The following is a 26455-nucleotide window of genomic DNA, read 5'->3' as shown; positions in this document are numbered from 1 at the left end:
TGTGTGTGTTACTGAGGATTGAACCCATGGTGTTTAATTCTGATCCATTTTACTAGCTTTATTTTATTTTATTTTATCTTATTTTATTTGCAGTAGTGGGCATTGAAGCCAGGGACATTGTACCTCTGATCTACAACCCTAGCCATATTTTTTTTTCTTTGTTTTTATTTATTTATTTATTTATTTTTGGTGGTACTGGGGATGGAATCCTGGGGTTTTTCTACTTCTAGGCTATACTCCCAGACCTATTTTATATTTTATTTGGAAACAGGGTCTCATTAAGTTACTGAGTGCCTCACTAAGTAGCCAAGGCTGGCTTTGAACCTGTGCGATCATCCTGTCTCAGCCTCCCAAATGCCGGGATTACAAGCATGCGCCACCACGCCCGGCTTTTTTTTCTCTTTATTTTGAAACTGGATCTAGCTAAGTTTCAGACGGCCTCAGTAAGTCGCTAAGGTTGGATGTGATCCTGTGATTCTCCTGTCTCAGCCTCCCAAGTACTGGGATTACAAACATGCGCCACCACTTCCAGCTCTGTTTTCTTATTTTTTATTTTGAAACATGGTCTCACTAAGTTGCCAAGGGCCTCACTAAGTTGCTGAGTTGCCTTTGATCCTCCTGTCTCAGCCTCGCAAGTGTTTGGATTACAGGCCTGGGCCTACACCCTAGCTGATTGAAGGATTCTTGAGGGCAGGAACTTTGTGTCTCTTTTGGTCTTTACTGTTTCTCTAAATAGTCTGTGAGCAAATATTTGTTAGATACATTGGCAGATAATTGTATATACCCATGATAACTTTTTTTTTTTTGAATGCTGATTTGAGGTGTGTCGTTTTAGGGGAGTGTTCAGTAAGCATTGCTGAGGGAGGGTCCCCTTACAGTTTCAGAGATCACATAATGCCCTTCAGTGGTTGAGGAGGAATTAGGAGGGCTCACCCGTGATTAAGAGGAGGGCAGGCATGGAAGAGGGCATTGCCAGGGTATCATGGAGCTTTGTCTTATGAAGAATGCCTGTTTGTTTTTTATGTGTGGTGAGTGATGCTATACTCTTAGATGACTTTGCCTAAGTTTCATAAATATTTAATTGGCTTTTTCAGGAGAATAAAGACAGCCCCATTGATGACTGAAAATGACAAAGCATCCGCCAAACAGACGAGGAATCAGCTTTGAAGTGGGAGCTCAGCTGGAAGCCCGGGACCGTTTAAAAAACTGGTACTTTTACATTTTTTCTGTTAATGACAGCACTGATGATGAGTGGTAGCCTCGGTTTTCCTGTGGTGTTTTACTGCTTCCTGACTCTTGGAAGGGAAGGAGACTTAAGTGTTTTTGAACACGGGAGTGTCCTTTCTCTTCGGTGCAGGGATTCTGTGTCAAGGGGGATGTCCTGTGTCCCCTTTGTCATATTTTTTCCCCTTTTGGTTTGTCTGAAGGAGTTATAGGCAAAAGAACCTAGTAATGGCTACTTTCTTGCTATTGGCTGCCTGTCTGAAACAAGAGGAGAGAAGTATTAGGAATGGAGATGAAGAAAGGGGCTCTTTGGGTGTGGTGTGGTATGGTTGACACAGACATCACCACCTCAAGGGAGGACCCGTTCAGAAGCTGAGGGTTTGCCGTGCTGGCTGCGTTACTGACCTGACTGTGCCATGCTGACCGTGTTACTGACCTGGCCATCAGCGGTAGTATCTTTGTGCATTGGCTTCGTCTGTAAATGTGGGTGCTGGTAATATTGGCCTTGTGGGATTGTTCTGAGAATCAAATAAAGGAGTATGTAATGATTAGGCCAGGTGTGGCGGGGCATGCCTGTAATCTCAGTTCTTTGAAGGCTGAGACAGGAGTACTGCAGGTTCATGGCCAGCGTCGGCAACTTAGTGAGAACCTGTTTCTGTTTCAAAATAAAGAATTAAAAATAAGGCTAGAAGCTGGCGTGGTGGCGCATGCTTGTAATTTCAACATTTGGAAGGCTGAGACAGGAGTATGCATTTTGAGGACAGTTTCAGCTGCTACTTAGGCCCTTTGCAACTCAGTGAAACTCTGTTTCAAAACAAAGAATGCAAAATAGGGCTGGGGGTATAGTGCAGAGGTAGAATGCCCCCTGGATTCCATCCCCAGTACTGGGGGGGGGGGGAGAATAAAAATAAGGCTGAGAGCCGGATGTGGTGGCACACTCTTGTAATTCCAGTATTTGGGAGGCTGAGACAGGAGGATCTTGGGTTCACAGATAGCCTCAGCCACTTAAGCCCTTTGTAACTCAGTGAGACCCTGTTTCAAAATAAAGAATAAAAAATGGGGGTTGGGGGTGTAGCCCGAAGGTAGAATGCCCCTGGGTTCTATCCCCAGAACCACCAAAACAAAACAAAACAAAACAAAAAAACCCAAAACTCCATAGTGCTGGGAGTGTAGCTCGGAGGTAGATGCTCCTGGGTTCAACCCCCACTACTGCAAAAATAAAAAAGGAGCCAGGTGTGGCAGTGCATGCTTGTAATCCCAGTACTTGGGAGGCTGAGACAGGAATATCCAGGTTCGTTGCCAGCCTTAACTACTTAGTGAGGCACTCCTCAACTTAGTGAGACCCTGTTTCAAAATAAAGAATAAAAAATGGGGCTGGGGATGTAGCTCAAAGGTAGAATGCCCCTGGGTTCCATCCCCAGCAACACAAACACACACACACACACACACACACACACACACACACGTGTCATGGTGCACGCCTGTAATTCCTGTGCTTGGGAGGCTGAGACCGGAGGATTGCGCAGGTTCGCAGCCAGCCTCAGCTGCTGAGTGAGGCTCTAAGCGACTTAGTGAGAGCCTGTTTTCAAATAAAATTTAAAATAGGTCTGGGAGTGTAGCCCGGAGGTAGAAAAGCCCCTGGGTTCCACTCCCAGTACCACCAAGAAAAAAAAAAAAAAATAGGACTGGGCATGTAGTTTGGAGGTGGAATGCCCCCAGGGCTCACTCTGCAGTGTGCATGTGCATGTATACACACATACACATTTCAAGAATCTGTAAGCCGGGCGTGGTGGTGCACCTTTGTAATCCCAGCATTTGGGAGGCTGAGACAGGAGGATCCTGGTTCCCGAACAGCCTCAGTTACTACTTAGTGAGGCCCTTTGCAACTCAGTGAGACCCTGTTTCAAAATAAAGAATAAAAAATAGGGCTGGGGATGTTGCTCGGAGGTAAAATGCCCCTGGGTTCCATCCCCAGTAGTGCAGGTAGAGAGGGAGGGAAGGAGAAGTGGGGGAGGGGTATCAAGCATAGTCTGAATGTATGCCATTTTCAGTATGTTCCACAAAAAATTAAAAAAAAAAAATCATGTTCATAGGAATATGTACTCACCCAATTCATTCAGGTAGACACGGAGATTGAGGATCTGACTGCATATAAATAGGCCTGAACAAAGTACTATTTTTTAAAAAGTAATTAGAAGTAAAATAATCCTCAAATGTCACCTAGATCTCCTACTGGAAGAAAAATAACACTAGAATGTATCTAAAACAAATCATTCTTTCCTGCTTGCCTATAAAAGTACATTTTTCTTATTACAAAGGCAACATCTGGTTATTGCAGGAAAATTAGAAAACATGGATGGGCTAAAATAAAAAAATTAAAAGAATTTGTAAAAAGAATAATGTAATGATTGTTTTGGTCAGGACATCATATATATATATATATATATATATATATATATATTTTTTTTTTTTTTTTTTTTTTTTTTTTGGGGGGGGGTACTAAGAATTGAGCCCAGAGGTATTTTATCCCTGAGCCACATACCCAGCCTTGTTTTTTATTCTTTATTTATTTTTTCTTTCTTTTCTTTTTATTTTATTTTATTTTTTGCAGTACTGAGGATTGAACCCAAGGGCATTCTACCTCCAAGCTCCACTCCCAGCCCTATTTTTTTTTTTTTTTTTTTTTTTTTTTTTTTTGTGGTACTGGGGGTGGAACCCAGAGGCTTTCTACCTCCAGGCTATACTCCCAGACCTTTTTTTATATTTTATTTGGAAACAGGCTCTCACTAAGTTGCTGAGAGCCTCACTACGTAGCTGAGGCTGGCTTCGAACCCGTGTGATCCTCCTGTTTCAGCCTCCCAAGCACGGGGATTACAAGCGTGTGCCACCACGCCCGGCCCCAGCCCTATTTTTTATTCTTTATTTTGAAACGGTCTCACTAAGTGGCAGAGGGCCTAAGTAGCTGAAGCTGGCTGGGAACCTGTGATCCTCCTATCTCATTCTCCCAAATACTTGGATTTCAAGTGTGTGCCACCATGCCCGGCTAGTTATTCTTTGTTTTGAAACAGGTCTCACTAAGTTGCAAAGGGCCTCACTAGGTAGCTGAGGGTAGCCGGGAACCTGTGATCCTCCTTTCTCAGTCTCCCAAGTAGTAGATATTGGTTATTTATTATTACTCAAGGTATGGGTAGAGTTTTTTTTCGTTTTGTTTTGTTTTTTCACAGTACTGGGAATGGGACCTAGGGGCATTGTACCTCCGAGCTACACCCCCAGCCCTATTTTTTAGTCTCTTTATTTATTATTATTAATGTTGTTGTTGTTATTATTATTATTATTATTATTATTATTATTATTTTATGGTACTGGGGGTTAAACCCAGTGGCTTTTATCACCTCCGGGGTATACTCTCAGAACTATTTTTTATACTTTATTTTGGAAATAGGGTCTCACTAAGTTGCTGAGAGCCTCACTCACTAGCTGAGGCTGGCTTTGAACCTGTGCGATCCTCCTGTCTCAGCTTCCCAAGCACTGGGATTACAAGTGAGTGCTACCACGCCCGGCTTATTTTATTTTTTAGAGAGAGAGGGAGAGGGAGACAGGAGAGAGAGAGGAGACAGGGAGAGAGAGAAACAAAAGATAGAGAAACAGAAGAGGGGGAGAGAAGGGGAAGGAGAATAACAGGGGAGAAAGGGGGGTAGACGGGGAAAGAGAGGAGAAATGGGAGAGAGAGAGAGGGAGATGGGGAAAGACAGTGAGAGAGAGGAAGAGGGGGGAGAGAGAAATGGGAGTGGGCGGAGACAAGGGGGAAAGACAGAGAGAGTCTTTGTTTTTGAAACAGGGTCTCACAACTTGTGAAGGGCCTTGCCAAGTAGCTGAGGCTGTCAGTGAACTGTGATCCTCTGGTCTCCACCTCCTGAATGCTGGTATTACAAGCCTGTGCTACCACACCCGGCCAGGGTGGAGATTTAAAACACAAACCTATGACCTTGTTTTGGTACTGGGGATTGAACCCAGGGGTGTTCTATCTCTGAGCTACTATTATTATTATACTATCATTTTATTTTATTTTTTAGTACTGGGAATTGAATTCAAGGGTGTTCTACCTCTGAGGTACACCCCTAGCCTTATTTTATTGTTTAGTTTGAATCAGGGTCTTAGTAGGTTGTCACCTGTCTTGTTCTGTTGTGGAGGCTGTCCTTGAACCTTCAGTCCTCCTGTCTTAGCCTCCCTTTCTATTTTATTTTGAAATAGGGTATTGCTAAGGTGTGGAGGGCTTAACTAAGTTGCTGATACTGGCTTCTCACTAAGTTGCTGAGACTGGAATCCTTCTGCAATCCTCCTCTTAAGTACTGGCATCAACAGGCATGCCCATCTCACCTGGCTAAATCAAAAACCTTTTGAATTTGTAGGAGGAAGAGCTTAAACCTTGTTGAGGTTAGCTTAAAATAGATGGAACATTTCCTGGGATATAGGAAGAAATACAGGGAAGTAGATGGGGCAGAAAACCATCTCTGCTATTTGAAATAGAGTTTTAAATTTATTTATTTAATTAATTTATTTTTTTTTTGTGGCACTAGGGATTGGACCCAGATGCATTCTACCTCTGAGCCAAACCCCCAAGCCCGATTTTATTTCTTATTTGGAAACAGGGTCTCGCTAAGTTGCCAAGTGCCTCGCTGAGTTTTGGAGGCTGGCTTTGAACCTGTGATCTTCTTGTCTGCCTCCCAAGTACTGGGATTACAAGTTTGTGCCACCATACCAGGCTGGAGATAGAGATTTTTGAACACTTAGTTATTTTTAGACTGTTTTCATTATTTTATTTCTTTTGGTGGTATTGGGGGTGGAACCCAGGGGCTTTCTACCTCCGGGCTATATTCCCAGACCTATTTTATACTTTATTTGGAAACAGGGTCTCACTAAGTTGCTGAGAGCCTCACTGGCTTCGAACCTGTGCCATCCTCCTGTCTCTGCCTCCCAAGTGTGGGGATTACAAGTGTGCGCCACCACGCCCGGCTTCATTATTTTTTTTTAAATTTGTTTATTTACTGGGAATTAAACCCAGGGACATTTTGTCTCTGAGCTATACCTTTAGCCCTTTTGTTTGTTTTGAAACCAGGTCTCACTAGGTTGCTGAGAGGCTTACTAAGTTACTGAGGCCATCCTTGAACCTGCCATCTTGTCTCAGCCTCTCAGATACTGGGATAAGAAACATGCATCATCCTGCTCAGCTATTCTTTTTTCTTTTTTATATGGAAAATGGAAATGATAGGCATATACTCTAGCCCATTGCTAAGTCTTGCCTTGATCTTGTACTTTTGTCTTATTTCTCTGGTACTGAGATTACAGGTGTGGGCCACCAAGCCTGGCCTGTTTCAGTCTCACCCATCCCCCCTCCTTCCTCCTCCAGGGAACTCTGAGCTGCATTACTCAGCATGGTGGGGGGGGGAGGGAAAGAGGGAGGGGTTGAGGATTGAAGCTGGGGTATTAGTGAGAACTTGTTTCAAAATAAAGAATGAGACAGCTGGGCGGGTGGCACACACTTAAAACCCCAGCATTTGGGAGGCTGAGACAGGAGGATCACGGTTCACAGAGAGCATCAGTTACTTAGGCCCTCTGCAACTCAGTGAGACTCTGTTTTAAAATAAAGAATAAAAAATAGGGTTGGGGGTATAGCTCAGAGGTAGAATGCCCCTGAGTTCCATCCCCCAGTACATAAAATAGCATAATGCTCTTGCACTACCTATTCTCTCTCTCTGTTAATTTTTTTTTTTTTTTTTTTTTTGGTGGTACTGGGGTTCCTGGAAGCCCGTCTACCTCCGGGCTACACTCCCAGACCTATTTTATACTTTTTATTTTTGGAAACAGGGTCTCTTACGCCAGCGCGGCTGGCTTCGAACCTGCGCGATCCTCCTGTCTCCGCCTCCCAAGCGCGGGGATTACAAGCGTGCGCCACCATGCCCGCGATCTCTGTTAATTTTTGGTGGGCTTGGGGATTGAACCCAGGAATAATTTCCTTCTGATCTATGCCTTAGCCTTTTTTGTTTTTTTATTTTTAAACAGATTCTGGCTAAGTTACTTTGTGCTGGTCTCAAACCTGAGGTCTTTCTGTCTCAGCCTCCCAGGTACTGGGATTGTAGGTGTGTGCTACCATGTCTAATTCACTAAATGTTCTCTTAAATGAATAACTATATTTTAGATAGGCTTTGTGAAATTTTTCTCTTTTTTTATTTTCATTTTTTGAGGTACTGGGGATGGGACCAGGGGCATTCTGCCTCTGAGCTATATCCCCATTCCTCTTTCCTTCTTTCTTCCTTCCTTCCTTCCTTTCTTTCTTTTCTTCTTTCTTTTTTTTTTTTTTTTTTTCTTTCTTGTGGTACTGGGGTTCTTGGAAACCCTTCTACCTCTGGGCTACACTCCAAGACCTATTTTATATTTTATTTAGAAACAGGGTCTCTTGCCGGGCGTGGTGGCGCACGCTTGTAATCCCCGCGCTTGGGAGGCGGAGACAGGAGGATCGCGCAGGTTCGAAGCCAGCCGCGCTGGCGTAAGAGACCCTGTCTCAAAAATATAAAATAGGTCTGGGAGTGTAGCCCGGAGGTAGAAGGGCTTCCAGGAACCCCAGTACCACCAAAAAAAAAAAAAAAAAAAGAAAAAAGAAACAGGGTCTCTTAAGCCCGCGAGGCTGGCTTCGAACCTGCGTGATCCTCCTGTCTCTGCCTCCCAAGCGCGGGGATTACAAGCGTGTGCCACCACACCCGGCTTTATTCTTTACTTTATTTATTTCTTTTTTTGGTGGTACTGGGGTTCCTGGAAGCCCTTCTACCTCCGGGCTACACTCCCAGACCAATTTTTACATTTTTATTTGGAAACAGGGTCTCCTAAGCCAGCGCGCACGGCTGTCTTCGAACCTGCGCGATCCTCCTGTCTCTGCCTCCCAAGTGCGGGGATTACAAGCGTGCGCCACCACACCCGGTTCGGCTTTTTTTTTTTTAACTTATTGTTTATTTAGTGAACTTTTACTTTAGGCAGTGAATAGAATGCCACACTATCTGCTTTCTTTTTTATATATTTTTGTGGCACCAGAGATGGAACCACAAGGGCATTCTACCTCTGAGCTATACCCTCCGCCCTATTTTTTATTCTTTATTTTTTATTAATTAATTTTTTTTTTTTTTGGTGGTGGTACTGGGGTTCCTGGAAACCCTTCTACTTCTGGGCTGCACTCCCAGACCTATTTTTTTTTTTTTTTTATACTTTTTTGATTTGGAAACAGGGTCTCTTAAGCCAGCACAGCTGGCTTTGAACCTGTGTGATCCTCCTGTCTCCGCCTCCCAAGCGCAGGGATTACAAGCGTGCACCACCACGCCCATCTTATTCTTTATTTTGAAACAGGGTCTCACTAAGTTTCAAAGGGCCTCATTAAGTAGCTCAGGCTCAATGGGAACCTGCGATCCTCCTGTCTCAGCCCCCCAAGTCCTGGGATTCTATTCTTTATTTTGAAACAGGTTCTCAGTAAGTTGCAGATGGCTTAACTAAGTAGTTGAGGCTGGCCACAAACCTTGATCTTCCTGTCTCAGCCTCCCCAGTACTGGGATTACAAGTGTGTGCCACCATACCTGGCTTTTTTTTTTTTTTTTTTTTGTAATGGGGATGGAACCAGGGGCATTCTACCTTGGAGCTATACTCCCAGCCCTACTTTTTATTCTTTTATTGAAATAGAGTTTTACTAAGTTGTGGAGGGCCTCACTAAGTAGCTGAGGCTGGCCATGAACCTGTGATCCTCCTGTCTTGGCCTCCCAAGTATGGGAATTACAATCATGGGACACCATGCCTTGCTTGGGACTGTACCTTTAAATCTTAAAACTCTTTAACAACTAAGCCGGGTGTGGTGGCGCACACCTGTAATCCCCTTGCTTGGGAGGCTGAGACAGGAGGATTGCACAGGTTTGAAGCCAGTGTCAGCTACTTAGTGAGGTTCTCAGCAACTTAGTGAGACCCTGTGTTTCCAAATACAATATAAAATAGGTCTGGGAGTATAGCCCGGAGGTAGAAAGCCTCTTGTTCCACCCCAAGTACCACACACACACACACACACAAAAGAATATGGATTAGAATCTATGTTCCAATTTTGGAGCTCACTTTGGGACAATCTTTCCTGTCCATTTTCTTTTGTGAGAGCTATCCTGCTTGCCCTGCTCACTTGCAGGGTAGTTTGGATGAACTACTCAAATGTGACAGGCTGCAGTTTGCTATTCAAGATGCTTTGTGGATGGAATTGAAGCTGCTTGCTCTGCCTGACGCCTCATCCTTCTTCCTGTCATCTGTCAGGAGCGTACCATCTGTCTCTAACAGTAGGCTGGCCTTCCTTGTTCTTGCTGTGAATACCGTGAGGAAGCTCCTTCTGTCTCTTGCTTTCCTGATCCTTGGCACATTCCCACTGCTGCGTTTCCTTTTAAGTTGATCATAATTTCCTTTCATTTCATGTACTGAGAACTTCAAAATCTGAATTTTGCAAGGTCCTTAAATCCTTTTCATTAGGATTATTTGCAATGATCATGTCTGGTTTATATCTCTTCCTTTGCCATTCTGGGATGAACTCAGGGCCTTGCCCATGATAGGCAAGCACTTTACCCACTGTACTGGGCATTCAATCGCTACCTCTGAGCTATATTTAAAAATTTTTTTTTTTTAGTCAGGCATGGTGGTGCACGCTTGTAATCCCCACACTTGGGAGGCTGAAACAGAAGGATTGCACAGGTTCAATGCCAGCCTCAACTACTTGGTGAGACCCTGTTTCCAAATAAAATATAAAAAATAGGTCTGGGAGTATAGCCCAGAAGTAGAAAGCCTCTGGATTCTAGTCCCATAGTCCCAGTACCTCAAAACACACACACACACACACACACACACACACACACACACACACATTTTTAGTGCTTTTGGGGATGGACTTCAGGGGCATTTTGTATTTGAGCTCCATCCCCAGCTCTATTTTCTTTTTTTCTTTTTCTTTTCTTTTTTTTTTTTTTCTTTCTTTTTTTTTTTTGCAGTACTGGGGCTGGAACCCAGGGGCATTGATTATACTTCTGTGCTACACTCCCAGCAGAGGGTCTCACTAAGTAGCTGAGGCTGGCTTGGAATCTGGGAGATGCTCCTGTCTAAGCCACCCATGTAGTGGGATTACAAGTATGTGCCACCACGTTGGGCTTTATTCTTTTATACTGAAACAGGGTCTCACTAAGTTGTGGAGGGAAGGGCCTCACTAAGTTGATGAGGCAATCCTGTCTCAGCCTCTCAAGAGCTAAGATTACAAGTATGTGCCACAACACCCAGCTGCTTTTTTTTTTTTTTTTTTTTTTTGCGTGGTACTGGGTATTGAGCTCAGGTGCATTCTATCACTGAACTACCCCTAGCCCTATCTTATTTTTATTTTTGAAACAGTCAGCTGGGCATGATGACATACTCCCAGTATTTGGGAGGCTGAAACAGGAGGCTCAGAAGTTAGAAATTAGCCTCAGGAACTTAAATTGTTGGCAACCTAGTGAACAAAGTTTAGAAGAAAAAATAAAAAGAGCCCGGTGTGGTGTCGTATGCTTGTAATCCTAGCATTTGGGAGGGTGTGACCAGAGGATGGTGGTTCGCAGACAGCCTCAGCTACTTAGGGAGGTCCTTTGCAACTCAGTGAGACCCTCTTTCAAAAGAAAGAATAAAAAAGTAGAGCAGGGGTGTAGCTTGGAGATTGAATGCCCCTGGGTTCCATCCCCAGACCTGCAAAAAATAAATAAATAAATTAATTAATTACAATAGGGTGGGATATAGCTCAGAGGTAGATTGCCCCCGGGTTCAATCCCCAGTACCACACATAAAAAATAAATTATGCATATTGAGCTAGGCGTGGTGGCGCATGCTTGTAATCTTGGCGCTTGGGAGGTGATACAGGAGAATCCCACAGGTTCAAAGTCAGCCTCAGCTACTGAGCGAGGCTCTCAGCAACTTAGTGAGACCCTGTTTCCAAATAAAATATAAAATAGGTCTGGGAGTATAGCCCGGAGGTAGAAAGTCGCTGGGTTCCACCCCCTGTACCACCAAAAAAAAAAAAAAAAAAGGCTGGGGTATAGCTCAGAAGTAGAATGCCCCTGGGTTCAACCCCCAGACCTGAAAAAATATAAAAAAGGATGTGGTTTTAGCTTATAGGTAGAATGCGCCTGGGTTCAATCCCTCGTATTAAGAAACAGGGTCTTGCTAGGTTGATGGGAATCTCACTACTTGCTGAGGTTGTCCTTAATCTGCAATCCTTCTGTCTCAACGTCCCAAGTACTGGGATTATTGGAGTATACCACCATGCCTGGCTACGTATTTGCTTTTTTGTGACTGGATTATTCACTTATTATAATGTCCTTAAGGTCATCAGATTTTACCCCTCTCCTTTTATGTGGTATTGGGAATTGAACCCAGGGGCATCATACCTTTGAGCTATACCCTCAGCCTCTTTTTAAAAAATTTTGAAACAGGATCTTACTAAGTTGGTGAGGCTGGCCATGAACCTGCAAGCGTCCTATCTCAGCCTCACAAGTACTGGGATTACAGGCTTACAGCACCATGCCCGGCATGAGTATCATTTTGGGAGCCCACTACTGGTGTTATGTTCAGGAAACCAAGCCAGGCGTGGTGGCGCACGCTGGTAATCCCCGCACTTGGGAGGCGGAGACAGAGGGATCGTGTGGGTTCAAAGCCAGCTGTGCTGGCTTAAGAGACCATGTTTAAAAAAAAATTTTATATATATATATATATATATATATATATATATATATATATATATATATATATATATGTCTGGGAGTGTAGCCCGGAGGTAGAAGGGCTTCCAGGAACCCCAGTACTACCAAAAAAAAAATGTTCAGGAGACCAGGTAGCCAATTCTGCCACTGCCACATTCACCACTGCAGCTTGACACCCGCAAGAGCCAGTGGCCACTTTAGACTCTTGCTGTTGCAGACCAGCAGTAGCACCAGTATCACCTGAGAGTGCATAAGAGGTTGGCCTGCTAGATCAGAATCTGCAGTGGAATAAGATCCTCTGATAGTTAACATGTCTCATGAACATTTAAGTGGTCCTACACTGGTACACTTGGTCTGGCCACTTACCCATGCATGGATCTCTGAGACTTTTATTTTGCCAGCTGTTAAGGGAATCAAGGGAAATGCTGTTTCCTCAGCTCAAAATCTAGGAGAGTGAAATGTCATTTGAAAGAGCCCCTCTGTTGGAGGTAGTGTTGCATTCCTGTAATCCCAGTACTTGGGAGGCTGAGACAGGAGGATAACCGGTGTGCAGCCAGCTGTAGCAACTTAGCAAAGCTCTCAGCAACTTAGTGAGACCCTGTTTCCAAATAAAAATCAGGAAGAGCTGATTGTGTAGGTTGGAGGTAGAATGCCTTTGGGTTCAATTTCTAGCTCCACAGGGAACATAAATGAACAAAGCATATCCCTCTGTAATTTGTTATTTCATCCAATTACACATCTCTAAATAGCAGGCCCTTAATAGGTTGCAAACATGCTCCTGTTTGAAGAGTTTTAGAAGGGTACCATTTTGACTCTTTTGAGGGTAGAGATTAAAGGAATTTTAACTTTTTTCCTGACTTAGGTATCCAGCTCACATAGAGGACATTGACTACGAAGAAGGAAAAGTACTCATCCATTTCAAGAGGTGGAACCATCGTTACGATGAGTGGTTTTGTTGGGACAGTCCTTACTTACGCCCTTTAGAGAAAATACAGCTGAGGAAAGAGGGCTTACATGAAGAGGACGGCTCTTCTGTGAGTAGCAAACCTAGAGAGTTCTTCTGGAGTGGGATCAGCAGTTCATATATCAGTCTTTGATGTTGTGTGGGAAAGTCAATAGCAGCTGGGGACCAGTTCTTAGTTTGGCCTGTAGTTCTGACTCTGAAATCTCTACTGCATATGGGACTCTGTGTGTGTGTGTGTGTGTGTGTGTGTGTGTGTGTGTGTGTGTGTGTGTGTGTTACAGGAGGTTGAATACAGAGGTATTCTGCCTCTGAGCTATACCTTAGCCCTATTTTTTAAAAATTTTTCATATTTTTGTGGTACTGGTGACTGAACCCAGAGACATTCTACTTTGGAACTAACTCCAGCCCTATTTTATTTTTATTTTGAAACAGTGTCTCACTAGGTTCATGAGAGTCTCACTGCTTACTGATGCTGTCCTCGAACCTCTGATCCTCCTGTCTTAGCCTCACAAGTACATCCCTGGCTCTTATTTTTTGAAACAGTCTCACTGAGTTGCTGAGGATCTTATTGAAGTTGCTGAAGTTGTCCTCGAATCTGCAATTCTCTTGTTTTCAGGCTCCCATGTATTGAGATTACCGGTGTGCACTGCCATGCCCTTTTTATTTTGAGACAGAATCTTGCTAAATTGTCCAGGTTGCCCTTCAAATTTCTTTCTTTTTTTTTTTTTAAACAATGTAGTTTATTTTTATTTATTTATTTTTTATTTTTTGATGGTATTGGGGGTGGAACCTAGAGGCTTTCTACCTCCAGGCTATACTCTCAGACCTATTTTTTTATATTTTATTTGGAAACAGGGTCTCACTAAGTTGCTGAGACCCACACTAAATAGCTGAGGCTGGCTGCGAACCTGTGCGATCCTTCTGTCTCAGACTCCCAAACGCAGAGATTACAAGCGTGCACCACCATGCTTGTCTGCCTTCAAATTTCAGTTTTTCAGTCTCTTCTCAAGTACTGGCATTATAGGTGTGCACTGCTACACTGAGCTCCTTATTTCCTTTTTATTTTTGGTGATTCTGGAGGTTGAACCCAAGGGGGTATATTCTTACCCCCTTTTAATTAATTAATTAATTAATTTATTGGTACTGGGGATGAAACCCAGGGGCACTGTACCTCCGAGCTACACCCCAGCCCTATTTTCTATTATTTATTTATTTATTTTGGTGGTACTGGGGTTGGAACCCTTTTCCGGGCTACACTCCCAGACCTATTTTAAATTTTATTTGGAAACAGGGTCTCTTAAGCCAGCAAGGCTGGCTTCAAACCTGCGCGATCCTCCTGTCTCTGCGTCCTACGCGTGGGGATTACAAGGGTGCACCACCACTCCCGGCCCTATTTTTTAATTTTTAATTTTGAACTAGGATCTCACTAAATTTCAAAGGGCCTCACTCAGTAGCTGAGGCTGGCCTCGAACCGTGATCTTCCTGTCTCAGCCTCCTGAATGCTGAGATTACAGGCATGCACCACTATGCCTGCCTTCATTTTTTATTTTGAAATAGGGTTTAAGTTATCTTGTCTTTGCCTTGAACATATGATCCTCCTGTTTTAGCCTTCCAAATTATAGGTATGCAACACTGTCCCCTCCTTCCTTCCTTTTTTTTTTGTGAAATGGGGGATTGAATATAGAAGATTTCTACCTTTGAACTGTACCCCTAGCCCTTTTTACTTTACTTAGAATCTCACTATACAGCTGAGACTGTCTTTGAACCTGTGTTATTCCTGTCTTGGCCTCCCAAGTACAGGAATTATAGGTGTGCGCTGTCACAACTGGCTTGCTCCCTCCTCTCCTCTCCTCTCCCTTCCCCTCCCCTCCCCTCCCCTCCTCTTTTCTTGGGGATTGAACCAAGGGGCATTCTGCCTCTAAGCTACACCTCTGGCCTATTTTATATTTATATTTATTTTATTTTATTTTTTTGCGGGTCTGGGGATGGAACCCCGGGGCATTCGACCTCCAAGCTACAGCCCCTGCCCTAATTTTTATTCTTTATTTTGAAACCAGGTCTCACTGAGTTGCAGGGGGCCTCACTAAGGAGCTGAGGCTGTCTGCGAACTGGGATCCTCTGGTCTCAGCCTCCTGAATGCTGGAATTACAAGCATGCACCACCACGCCTGGCTTTATTTTATTTTTTTATTTTGAAACAGGGTCTCACTAAATTTCAGAGGCCCTCACTAAGTAGTTGAGGCTAGCCGCAATCCTGCAGTCCTCCTGTCTCAGCCTTTCAAGTACTGGGATTACAAACCTATGGCCACCATGCCCTCAGCTCTTCTTTTTCTTTTTCTTTTCCTTTTTCTTTTCTTTTCCTTTATCTTTTCTTTTCTCTTCCTTTCTTTTCTTTTTTGGTGGTACTGGGGTTCCTGGAAACCCTTCTATCTCCGGGCTACAGTCCCAGACCTATTTTTTTAAATTTGGAAACAGGGTCTCTTAAGCCAGCATGGCTGGCTTCAAACCTGCATGATCCTCCTGTCTCCGCCTCCCAAGCGCTGGGATTACAAACTTGCACCACCACACCTGGTTTATTTTTCATTTTGAAACAGAGTTTCACTAAGGTGCTGAGGGTGACCAGAAACTTGCAATCTTCCTGTCTCTGTCTCCCAAGTACTGGGATTATATTTGTGTGCCACTGTTCCTGGCTGAGTTTTAATTAATTAATTAATTAATTAATTTTTTATTTGGTGGTACTGGGGTTCCTGGAAATCCTTCTACCTCCAGGCTACACTCCCAGACCTATTTTTATGCTTTTTTTATTTGGGAAACAGGGTCTCTTAAGCCAGCGCTGCTGGCCTCAAACCTGTGTGATCCTCCTGTCTCCACCTCCCAAGCGCGGGGATTACAAGTGTGTGCCACCCTACCCGGCGTAGTTTTAATTTTTTTAAAAACAGCCATTGAGAATCTGGAGTAGTCTTGCTACTTTTTAAATTATTTAATTAATTTTTTTTTTTTTTTGGTGGTACTGCGGGTGGAACCCAGAGGCTTTCTACCTCCAGGCTATACTCCCAGACCTTTTTTATATTTTATTTGGAAACAGGGTCTCATTAAGTTGCTGAGAGCCTCACTAAGTAGCTGAGGCTGGCTTCGAACCTGTGCGATCGTCCTGTCTCAGCCTCCCAAGCTTGGGGATTACAAGTGTGCGCTACCACACCTGGCTTGTCTTGCTACTTTTATATTCCTGAATTTTATTTTTCCATTTTAAAGTTCACCCAGGAATTTGAACCCTGATGGCCCTTTTTCTTTTGTTATTCTTTCAATTTAACATTGTTAAATACTGTTCTATTTCATTGAGTATTGTTCAGTATTCATTGTACAAAATGCAAACTCTGTGCTAGGTAAACAGTATAGAATATTAGAGAATGGGTACCTCTCTAACCAAAGACCCCATAGAAGTGTGGATGGCATTATGTAGCATGGATTCTCCTTTCATGAAGATGAATTAGCCTCATTCCTTCCAGCTCCTAAACTGCATGTGTTCCCTTTCGTTTTGACTCCCAGGCTAACAGCCAGCACAATCAATCATTTTTTTCCATCCCAATAGCCTATTCCCTTCCCACTCTCTTGTCAGTCCTAGCTTCTTTTATGGATTCTGGTACAATATATGTCCTATGAAGTTCAGTTTGTAACAGTATCTTTTTTTTTTTTTAATATTTTTTAGGAATTTCAAATAAACGAGCAGGTCCTTGCTTGCTGGTCTGATTGTCGTTTTTACCCGGCCAAAGTCACTGCTGTTAACAAGGATGGTAAGGCCTTTGAGTTGTAGCTGTTTTTACTTGTATATTATCAGGGAGGTTATAATATGAGAGTTTGGTAGTATATTGTCAGTAATTATTGTCTATATATACTGTTCTTCAAGTTAATCAGTTAAGGTCAGGAGTTAAGAAGAGAGCATAAATGGAAAGAGAGCCAGGTAAAAGGAGGGGAACTTTGCCCCTCGGTTGTAGGCACTGTTTTCTAAAGCAGTAAGAGCTCATCTGATACTTTGCTCTGAAATGGTAGATAGGTCCTTTGTGATATAGTCAGTATAATAAGCTCCTATTGATCCTTTTGCCTATTTGTGAATAGACTAGAAATTAAATAAACACCAACCATCATTTATTTTACCTTTTGAGGTACTTTTATTTTATCTTTTTGATTGAACCCAGGGGCATCTACCTCCAAGATACACCCCCAGCCCTATTTTATATTTATTTTGAAACAGGGTCTCACTAAGTTCTGGAGGGCCTCACTAAGTAGCTAAGGTTGGCCTTGAACATGTGATCTTCCTGGATCAGCTTCCAGCACCAGCCACCATTTTAAAAGCATTGTGGCACTGGGGATGTATCCTAGTGGTAGAGTGCTTGCCTCTCATGAGGAAGGTTCTGGATTTGATTCCCAACACTGCAAAAAAAAAAAAAAAAAAAAAAAGCTGGGGCATGGTAGCACATGCTTGTAATTCCTGTGCTTGGGAGGCTGAGACAGGAGGATCGCACCAGTTCGAAGCCAGCCTCAGCTACTTTGTGAGGCTCTCAGCAACTTAGTGACACCCTGTTTCCAAGTAAAATATAAAATAGGTCTGGGAGTATAGCCCGGAGGTAGAAAGCCCCTGGGTTCCACTCCCAGTACCACAACCAAAAAAAAAAAAAAAAAAAAAAAGAGCATTATGGATACCAGGTAATTGAGGATGTGCATTGAGATGCTGACATACAGATCACTGAGTTGTATTGCCTTTGCCAGACTTTAGAACATGTAAGGAGATAGGACAGATTTCAGAGAGGCTCATTTTACTAGTCCTAGTGTAGGAAGGTTATGAAGATAATGAGCATGGGCAGAATCCTTACACTCAGAAAACAAACTCTGGATCTGAGTGAACCTTTTTAGCGTATTCTACAAGGATACTTGTGGTATGGTTCCAAGTGATAGTTTAGGCTTCTCAGTGCTACAGTTTGAGATGACTGTAAAAGCATACTGCTGGGCTGAGGGTGCAGCTCCACGGCAGAGCGCTTCCCTAGCATGCGAGTCCTGGGTTTGATTCCCAGCAACACACAAACACACAGCAGGTTGTTTTTTTCATTCAGTGAAGTTATTTAAGTATTTATTTGGTACTCTGCTAAGTGATGTGTCTTGAGCCCATTCAGTTTTGTCCTAGAATGTTTGAAATGACCAAAAATCAACCTCCAAAGCAAGGCCGTATCTTCTCAGCTATCTTAAACAGTTACTGGCTGATTAGTTCATGGCTGATAGAGTCTTTTTGAAAAGCTGCTTGTTTCCCAGCCGGGCGTGCTGGTGCACTCTTGTAATCCCAGCATTCGGGGAGCTGAGACCTGGAGGATCACGGTTTGTGGACAGCCTCAGCTGCTTAGTGAGGCCCTCTGCAACTTAGTGAGACCCAGTTTCAAAATAAAGAATAAAAAATAGGGCAGGGGGTGTAGCTTGGAAGTCGAATGCCCCTGGGTTCCATCCCCAGACCCGCAAAAAAAAAAAGAAAAGCTTCTTGTTTCCCAAAATGACTTTTTTTCACAGTGGCATTGGGGATTGAACCCAGAGGCATTCTACCTCCAAGCTATAGCCCCTTTTATTTTTTGTTTCGAAATGTGGTCTTTCTAGGTTGCTGAGAGTCTTGCTCTGTTGTTTGAGGCTAGTCTTAAATCTGTGATCCTTCTGACTTCCAAGTCCTGTAATTACAGGTGTGCACCAACATGCTCGGTCCATTATATTTTTGCTTGGTATTTGGTGATCAAACCCAGCGGCATTCTGAGCCACACACTCCACCCTACATTATTATTATTTTTTTTTTGAAAATAGGATCTCACTAAATTGGAAAGGTCCTCAGTAAGTTGCTGAGGCTGGCCTCAAACTTGTGATCCTTCTGTCTCAGCTTCCTAAGTACTGAGATTACAGACATGTGCCACCACACCCAGCTGTAAATTACTTTTTTTTTTTTTTTTTTTGGTACTGGGGTTGGAACCCAGGGGCATTCTACCTCTGAGCTACACACCCAGACCAATTTTCTAAACAGGATCTAATTAAGTTACAAAGGGCTTCACTAAGTAGCTGAGGCTGCGATCCTTCTGTCTCAGTCTTCCAAATGCTGGGATTACAAGCATGTGCCACCACACCCAGCTTAGTCTTTTTATTTATTTTTATTTATTTATTTATTTATTTATTTATTTATTTAATTAATTAATTTTTGGTGGTACTAGGGATGGACCCTGGGTACAGGGTCTTGTTAAGTTGCTGAGTGCTCAGTAAGTTGCTGGGACTAGCCTCCAATCTGCAGTCCTCCTGTCTTTGCCTCTTAGTTACTAGGTTACAGGTGTGCACCCCCATGCCCAGCCAAGATAATGATTCTGAAATGCTCCCTTTGAAATTGGATTTTACTCTTGGCAGCTGGCAGGTAATTTCTAGTTTGTCATGGTTCATCCTAGTACTTGGGAGATTTGGAGCTGCAATATTAGAGTCTTTTTTTAATTTTCCCTCTTCTTGAAATTCTCTGCCTTGCCTTGGTTTCCTCAGTAGTAGGAGCTACCACAACCTAAGGACAGTCTGAGGAGGAGCTGTTCTACAAGGTGCACCATTTGTTTTCCGTAAATGACACTTCTGTCATGTTGGTGTTGATAGGTAGAAGCTGGGGCTCTTGTAGTGACAACTTGCCAATATATCTTTGTTCTGATTTCTTTTCTTTTCTTTCCTTTTTTTTTTTTTTTTTTTTTTTGCGGACCTGGGGCTCGAACCCAGGGCCATTCTATCTCTTGAGTTTTGCCTCCAGCTCTATTTTTTATTTTGAAATAGGGTGTCCCTAACTTGTGGAGGGCCTCACAAGTTGTTGAGGCTTGCTGGGAACTTGCAGTCCTCCTATCTCAGTGTCCCAAGTACTGGCATTACAAGCGAACCGGCTTTGTTGTGATTTCTTGCCACTCTTAACCTTCCTGGTGGCTTTGCTGAGGCCAAGCAAGTATTGATTCAGCAGGCTGGGAGTGGGACCCTGGCCAGGATGGGGGAGCAGTGGCTGCTGGCACTGGGAAGTCTGGAATGATTGAATCAGAACTAAGTGATGGCATGGAAGTTTCTTAGAATAGTTAGCACTTGGAATAGGGAGGGTAATGCCATATTATTTAACCCTTTTCATCTGGGAGGATCCCCCCCACCCCAGGTGAAAAGTAAACCTCATTTAGTGTGAAGGCAGCCACAGGTGTCCTCAGCCTACGTTTGAGTTAAAAGGTGGATTGTGCTCTCAGGGAACCTTTGGAAGCTGTCTCTGGTGGTGCGTTGACCTCAGCTCTTCCCTGGAGCTGTTTGGCCCCAGAGGCATTCTACTTCTAAGCTATACCCTCAGACCTTTTAGTTTTTTGTTTTGAAATAGGGTTTTGCTAAGATGCTGAGGTTGGCTTGAAACTGTGATCCTCCTGTCTCAGCCTCCTAATATTGGGTTTATAAATGAGGTGCCACCACATCCAATTTAGCAGCTCAGCTTCTTCCCTTGTTTTGTGGCAACAGGGATTGAACTCAGGGACATTCTATCTCTGAGCTACATCCATAGCCCTAATTTATTTATTTATTTATTTATTTATTTATTTGTGGTACTGGGGGGTAGAACCTGGGTCATTCTACCTCCGAGCTACTCCTCGAGCCCTGTTTTTTATTTTTTATTTTGAAACAGGGTCTCGCTAAGTTGCTGAGAGACAAATTAAGTAGCTGAGGCTGGCTTTGAACCTGTGCGATCCTCCTGTCTCAGCCTCCCAAGCGCTGGGATTACAAGAGTGCGCCAGACTCCCGGCTTTATTTTTATTTTAAAACAGGTCCTTGCTAGGTTGATGAGAGTCTTACTACCTGTTGAGAATGTCCTTGGACCTGTAATCCTTCTTTCTCAGATTCTCAAGTACTAGGACAAACGTCCTCTCACACTCAGCCAAGATAAGTGCTGCCTTTGAGGTTAGTCTCACTCTGGGAGCCGGGAGGTAGTCTCCCCTATGGAAATGCTCTTGCACCTTGAGTCTGCCTCCGCCAGCTTCTTTTTTGTTTGCTTCACGCTGTAACTGATCTCACGTTTGCAATGTGAGGAGCTTGGTACTTTGTGAACAGCTTTGCACAGAGAATAAAAGGAGGATTGAGGCTCACACGAGCAGTGTATGCCCTCCTGTTACATTCTGTAGGGGAGAGGACTAAAATGACTTGGAGGGTGATAATACTTAGTACTTAGATAATACTTACGGATCCCTCACCCCAGGACAGGTCTGGTGTAAGGAATTATCTCTCCTGTCTTTTCCCAGTTTTCACACAAACATGGAAAGTTTATGTCCTGCCATTAACCCTCTCCTCATTTTGTAGCTCAGGAGCTGGGTTCACCGGAAAGCGCTTGTAGTAACATAGTACAAAGATGTTAGAGCAGAGATCTGGGTGGAGATCTGTGGGGCTCTGGAGTTCCTGGACTATATTTCCCAGAGTACCAGGCAGTTCTCCAGGCTTTGGAGCAGGGTTTTTCTAAAAGTACAGGAGTTGTGGATTTTGCCCAGGCGTTCACTAACAGTGTGGTGAGAGTGTAGGCGGTCTGTACTTTCTGCAGCCTGATGGTGTTTTGGGGGTCCTGACTGGGAGATGAGCTTGGTCATGTTCCTCCCTGCTCAGTGATCATGGGTTCTTACTCCAGATTCATTTAAGGAGCTAGATTTTTTTCTTTTTTCTTTTTTTTTTTTTTTTTTGTGGTACTGGGGTTTCTGGAAACCCTTTTACCTCCAGACTACACTCCCAGACACCTATTTTTTATATTTTTATTTGGAAACAGGGTCTCTTAAGCCAGTGAGGCCGGCTTCGAACCTGTGCGATCTTCCTGTCTCTGCCTCCCAAGCGCGGGATTATAAGTGTGCACCACCATGCCCGGCTTTTTTTTTTTTTTTTTTTTTAGGGAATGCAGGAGACTTTTTTAGGCAGGTGGAGGGTATAGGTTAAGAGAAGGCCATGATAAAGACATATGTTCCAGAGAAAGGGTCTGGAATATTATCCCATTTTTGGAAGTGGAAAATGGATGGCTAGAAAGCAAATGGAATTTGAACAGATGGGTAGTTTTGGAAATAATTGGCCACAGAACTAAGCCTGATATATAAAATTGCTCAAAAAACCCCAAAAAGGTTTAGGGGAAAAGAAGGTGAGGCTGCAGTCCCATGCCTCTCTCTCTGTCTACCTCCTGAGGCACTGCTTTGGAAACCTCAGGACTTCAGGAACCTGTATTTGAGGACTTTGTCTCATCTGTGGCCTCTGGAATTCTCTGGTCTTGGAGAGTGAAGGGGCCTGGAAGTCACAGTTATAGTAGATTCAAGAGCAGAAGTCTTTCCCATCTAAAGTTAGCTATGCATCTCTAGTTATGTTCTTATACCCTTTTGGCTATTCAGACCATGATTATTATCTGATATGCTGAGTTCTTAACCAGTAGGGGAGCAAGAGCAAGAAGCTTTTGTTTGCTTGGTGTAAGTAAAACCAGAGGCTCCTTAAGGAGCCCAAGGCAAGTAGCCCTCATTTCAAGTCAGGAGATGCAACAGGATTCCCTGTTTTTCTTTAGTGCTGGGATGGAACCTAGGTGTTTACTCATGGTAAGCATATAGTATAACCTTTGAGCTATATCCAAGCCAAGTATGCAATTTTTTTATTTACTTCTGTCATTTGCATGTTATTTGTTAGATATTGCTTGTAGCCACAGGAGAGCTCTTTTTCCAGCAACCCATGGGAGAATTCCATGGGAATGTGCTCTTTTAGTTACACATGAAACCATGAAAGTAGATTTTGAGCCTTTCTACAGAAGTAGGCCTAAGACACTGTCTATTGTTCTTTCTGCTTTATTGATGTCCAAGTTAGGCAGTATTTAATAGATCAAGGCAGGAAATTTCAAGATGATCCATTATACTTTTTTTGTTGTTTTTTGGTGGTACTGGGGGTGGAACCCAGGGGCTTTCTACCTCCAGGCTACACTCCCAGACCTATTTTATATATATATAATTTTTTTTTTTTTTTTTTTGGTGGTACTGGGGTTCCTGGAAGCCCTTCTACCTCCGGGCTACACTCCCAGACCTATTTTATATTTTTGAAACAGGGTCTCTTACGCCAGCGCGGCTGGCTTCGAACCTGTGCGATCCTCCTGTCTCCGCCTCCCAAGCGCGGGGATTACAAGCGTGCGCCACCACGCCCAGCGACCTATTTTATATTTTATTTGGAAACAGGGTCTCACTAAGTTGCTGAGAGCCTCACTAAGTAGCTGAGGCTGGCTTCGAACCTGTGCGATCCTCCTGCCTCAGCCTCCCAAGCGCAGGGATTTTTTTTTTTTTTTTTTTTTTTTTTTTTGGTACTGGGGTTCCTGGAAGCCCTCTAGCTCCGGGCTACACTCCCAGACCTATTTTTACATTTTTATTTGGAAACAGAGTCTCCTAAGCCAGCGCGCGCGGCTGGCTTCGAACCTGTGCGATCCTCCTGTCTCTGCCTCCCAAGTGCGGGGATTACAAGCGTGCGCCACCACGCCCGGCCTAAGCGCAGGGATTATAAGTGTGCGCCACCATGCCTGGCAGGATGATCCATTATATGTTTTGTAGATAAATAAAGATCAGGACCAGGATATTGGTGTCTAAGGACAGTGACCCCGAACACCTTTGACCATGGTTTGGATAATGAGGTGCTCTGAGCCTGTGTGAACTCTGCTTAGGCCATAGGCAGTGTGAGGTGATGGAAGAACTGGTCAGAGGTCAGGGGACAGGCTTAAGTTCTAATCCAAGCTTTGTCTTAGACTTGCCGTTTATGAAAGACCTCATTTTGGAAATTACCTAAAAAGTGGAAGCTTCAGAATTAACTAATTGTCAAAACTAACCCCAAATAGCTATTGGATACTGCTACTTAATATTTGCCCCTTTTTTCTTTTGCAGTACTAAAGGTTGAACCCTGGCCTTCTACCTCTGAGCTCCACCCTGAGTCCAATTTTTTTATTCTTTTTTCAGCCAGGCGTGTTATTTTCAACAATTTTTTTTCTTTATTTTTGTGGTACTAGGGATGGAACCCTGGAGTATTCTACTTCCAGGCTACACACCCAGTTCTATTTTTTTCTTTTCTTTATTTTGAAACAGGGCCTCATTGAGTTGAAAAGGGCCTAAGTAGTTGAGGCTGTTTGGAGTAGGTTGGAGCCGGGCAGGGCACATGCTCATAATCCCAGGACACGGGAGGCTGAGACAGGAGGATCGCTGGTTTGCGGCCAGCCTCAGTTACTTAATGAAGTCCTCCACAACTTAGTGAGATCCTGTTTCAAAATATCGAAAAGCTGGGTGTGGTGGTACATGCTTGTAATCTCAGCGTTTGGGAGGCTGAGACAGGAGAATCGTGGATTACAAGACAGTCTCAGCTACTACTTAATGAGGCCCTTTGCAACTCAGTGAGAGCCTGTTTCAAAATAAAGAATAAAAAATAGGGCTGGGGGGTGTAGATTGGAATTAGAATACCGCTGGGGTTCAACCCCTGATCCCTGGTATCACTATTTATTTTATTTTATTTTATTTTATTTTATTTTTAGTTTTGTGGTACTGGGGTTCCTGGAAACCCTTCTACCTCCGGGCTATACTCCCAGACCTATTGTTTTTATATTTTTAATTGGAAACAGGGTCTCTTAAGCCAGTGCTGCTGGCTTCGAACCTACCCGATCCTCCTGTCTCCTGTCTCCGCCTCCCAAGAGCAGGGATTACAAGCATGCGCCACCACGCCCAGCCCTGGTGCCACTTAAAAAAAAGTAAAAAATCAGCCTTGGGTGGCTTACCAGCATCACATTAGATATTTAAGATTTTATTACTGGGCAGGATGACACATTCCTGTAATCTCAGTACTTGGGAAGCTGAGATAGGAGGATTACAGGTTGAAGGCTAGCCTCAGCAAATAGTGAGATTCTCATCAGCCTAGTGAGGACCTTGTTTAAAAAAAAAAAAAAAAAATAGGAGCCAGAGCTGGTATACCCTTGTTATATCAGGACTTGGGAGGCTAAGTCCGGAGGATCAGAGGTTCACAGTCAGCCTCTGCTACTTAGTGAGACCCTCTGCAAATTAAACTTGTTTTAAAATTAAAAGGACTAAGAAATAGGACTGGGGGTGTAGCTCAGAGTTACAATGCACCTGGGTTCCATCCCCAGTACTGCAAAAAAAAATAGGGCTGGGGGTGTAGCTCGGAGGTTACAATGCCCCTGAGTTCCATCCCCAATACCAATAACCTGGAGGTCGAATGCTCCTTGGTTCAACCATCAGGGAACAAAAAGATTTCATTAGAAGTCAGGTGTGATGACATATACCTGTCATCTCAGTACTTGGGAGGCTGAGAGGAGAATCACAGGTTTAAAGCCAGTTTCAGCAATTTAATAAGGCCCTTAGAAACTTTAGTGAGGCCCTGTTTCAAAACAGGAAAATAAAATGGGGCTGTGGTATAGCTTAGAGGTTGAACACCCCTGGGTTCAATATCCAGTAAAAACGCATACACACATGTACATGCAGATGCACACTTTAACTAGAATGGGATTTTTTTTTTTGGGGGGGGTATGAGGATGGAACCCAGAGGCATTCATCCTCCGAGCTATACCCCCTGCCCTTTTTTTCTTTTTTATTCTTTATTTTGAAACAGGGTCTCACTAAGTTGCTAAGGGCTTAACTAAGTAGCTGAGGCTGTCCGCGAACTACAATCCTCCTGTCTCAGCCTCCCAAATGCTGGGATTACAAGTGTGTGCCACCATGCCCGGCTAGAATGGGATTCTTTTTTTTTTTTGTGTGTGTGTGTGTCTTACTGGGGTGGAACCCAGGGGCATTCTACCTCTGGGCTACACTCCCAGACCTATTTTATACTTTATTTGGAAACAGGGTCTCACTAAGTAGCTGAGGCTGGCTTCGAACCTGTGTGATCCTCCTGTCTCAGCCTCCCAAATGCTGGGATTACAAGCATGCGCCACCACGCCCGGCTAGAATGGGATTCTTAAAAGCTTTCACCCATCCTCCATCTCAGGATTGTCTAAAGCTGTACCAGGGTTGCCTGAGAAGGGTCTGCTTAGGATTCTGTAGTATTGCTCATTGTTAACCTTTTTCTTGCCAATTCCCTCACAGTACATCACAGTACAGGCAGAGAACAGGGACCCGAACTTTTGCTTTAAGGACTCAAGTCATTGCTGAGCTGCTTTACATAGAGAATTGATGCTTTCATCCTTAGGCTTCTTGGACCACAGCCTACCATCTCAGTGCTGGTGGTTTACGCTTCCAGGCTTAACTGTATGTCCTGATTTCTTGTTTGCTACCCAAGTTTTTTTTTTTTTTTTTTTTTGTATTGGTGACACCTTGGTAAATCATTCCCTCTATTTTGTAATTCTCATACTTTGTTTTACATCAGAATCACCTGAAGGACTTGTTATATCATTTCTATGTCCTACTCCCAGAGAATCTGATTCAGTATATCTGAGGTGGGGCTCATTA

General features: G+C 43.5%; 1 protein-coding gene across 1 annotated transcript in view; it reads left to right on the top strand.

Annotated features, from left to right (window-relative positions):
* Positions 1–1126: 1126 nt before the first annotated feature.
* The window catches only part of PHF20 (PHD finger protein 20), a gene marked incomplete at both ends in the record, with an annotated part of 90448 nt that continues 65119 nt past the window's right edge, over positions 1127–26455 (top strand). The window contains 3 exons of the mRNA XM_080716406.1: positions 1127–1209; positions 12865–13036; positions 16672–16756. Of these exons, the coding sequence (XP_080572532.1) occupies positions 1127–1209; positions 12865–13036; positions 16672–16756 (340 nt within the window). The remainder of the gene's footprint in view (positions 1210–12864; positions 13037–16671; positions 16757–26455) is intronic.

Source organism: Muscardinus avellanarius (assembly GCF_963383645.1).
Source record: "Muscardinus avellanarius genome assembly, chromosome: 19".
NCBI classification, from domain to species: Eukaryota; Metazoa; Chordata; class Mammalia; order Rodentia; family Gliridae; genus Muscardinus; species Muscardinus avellanarius.
Note: the sequence above shows the minus strand (reverse complement) of the source record. Positions and strands in the feature narration are given on the sequence as shown.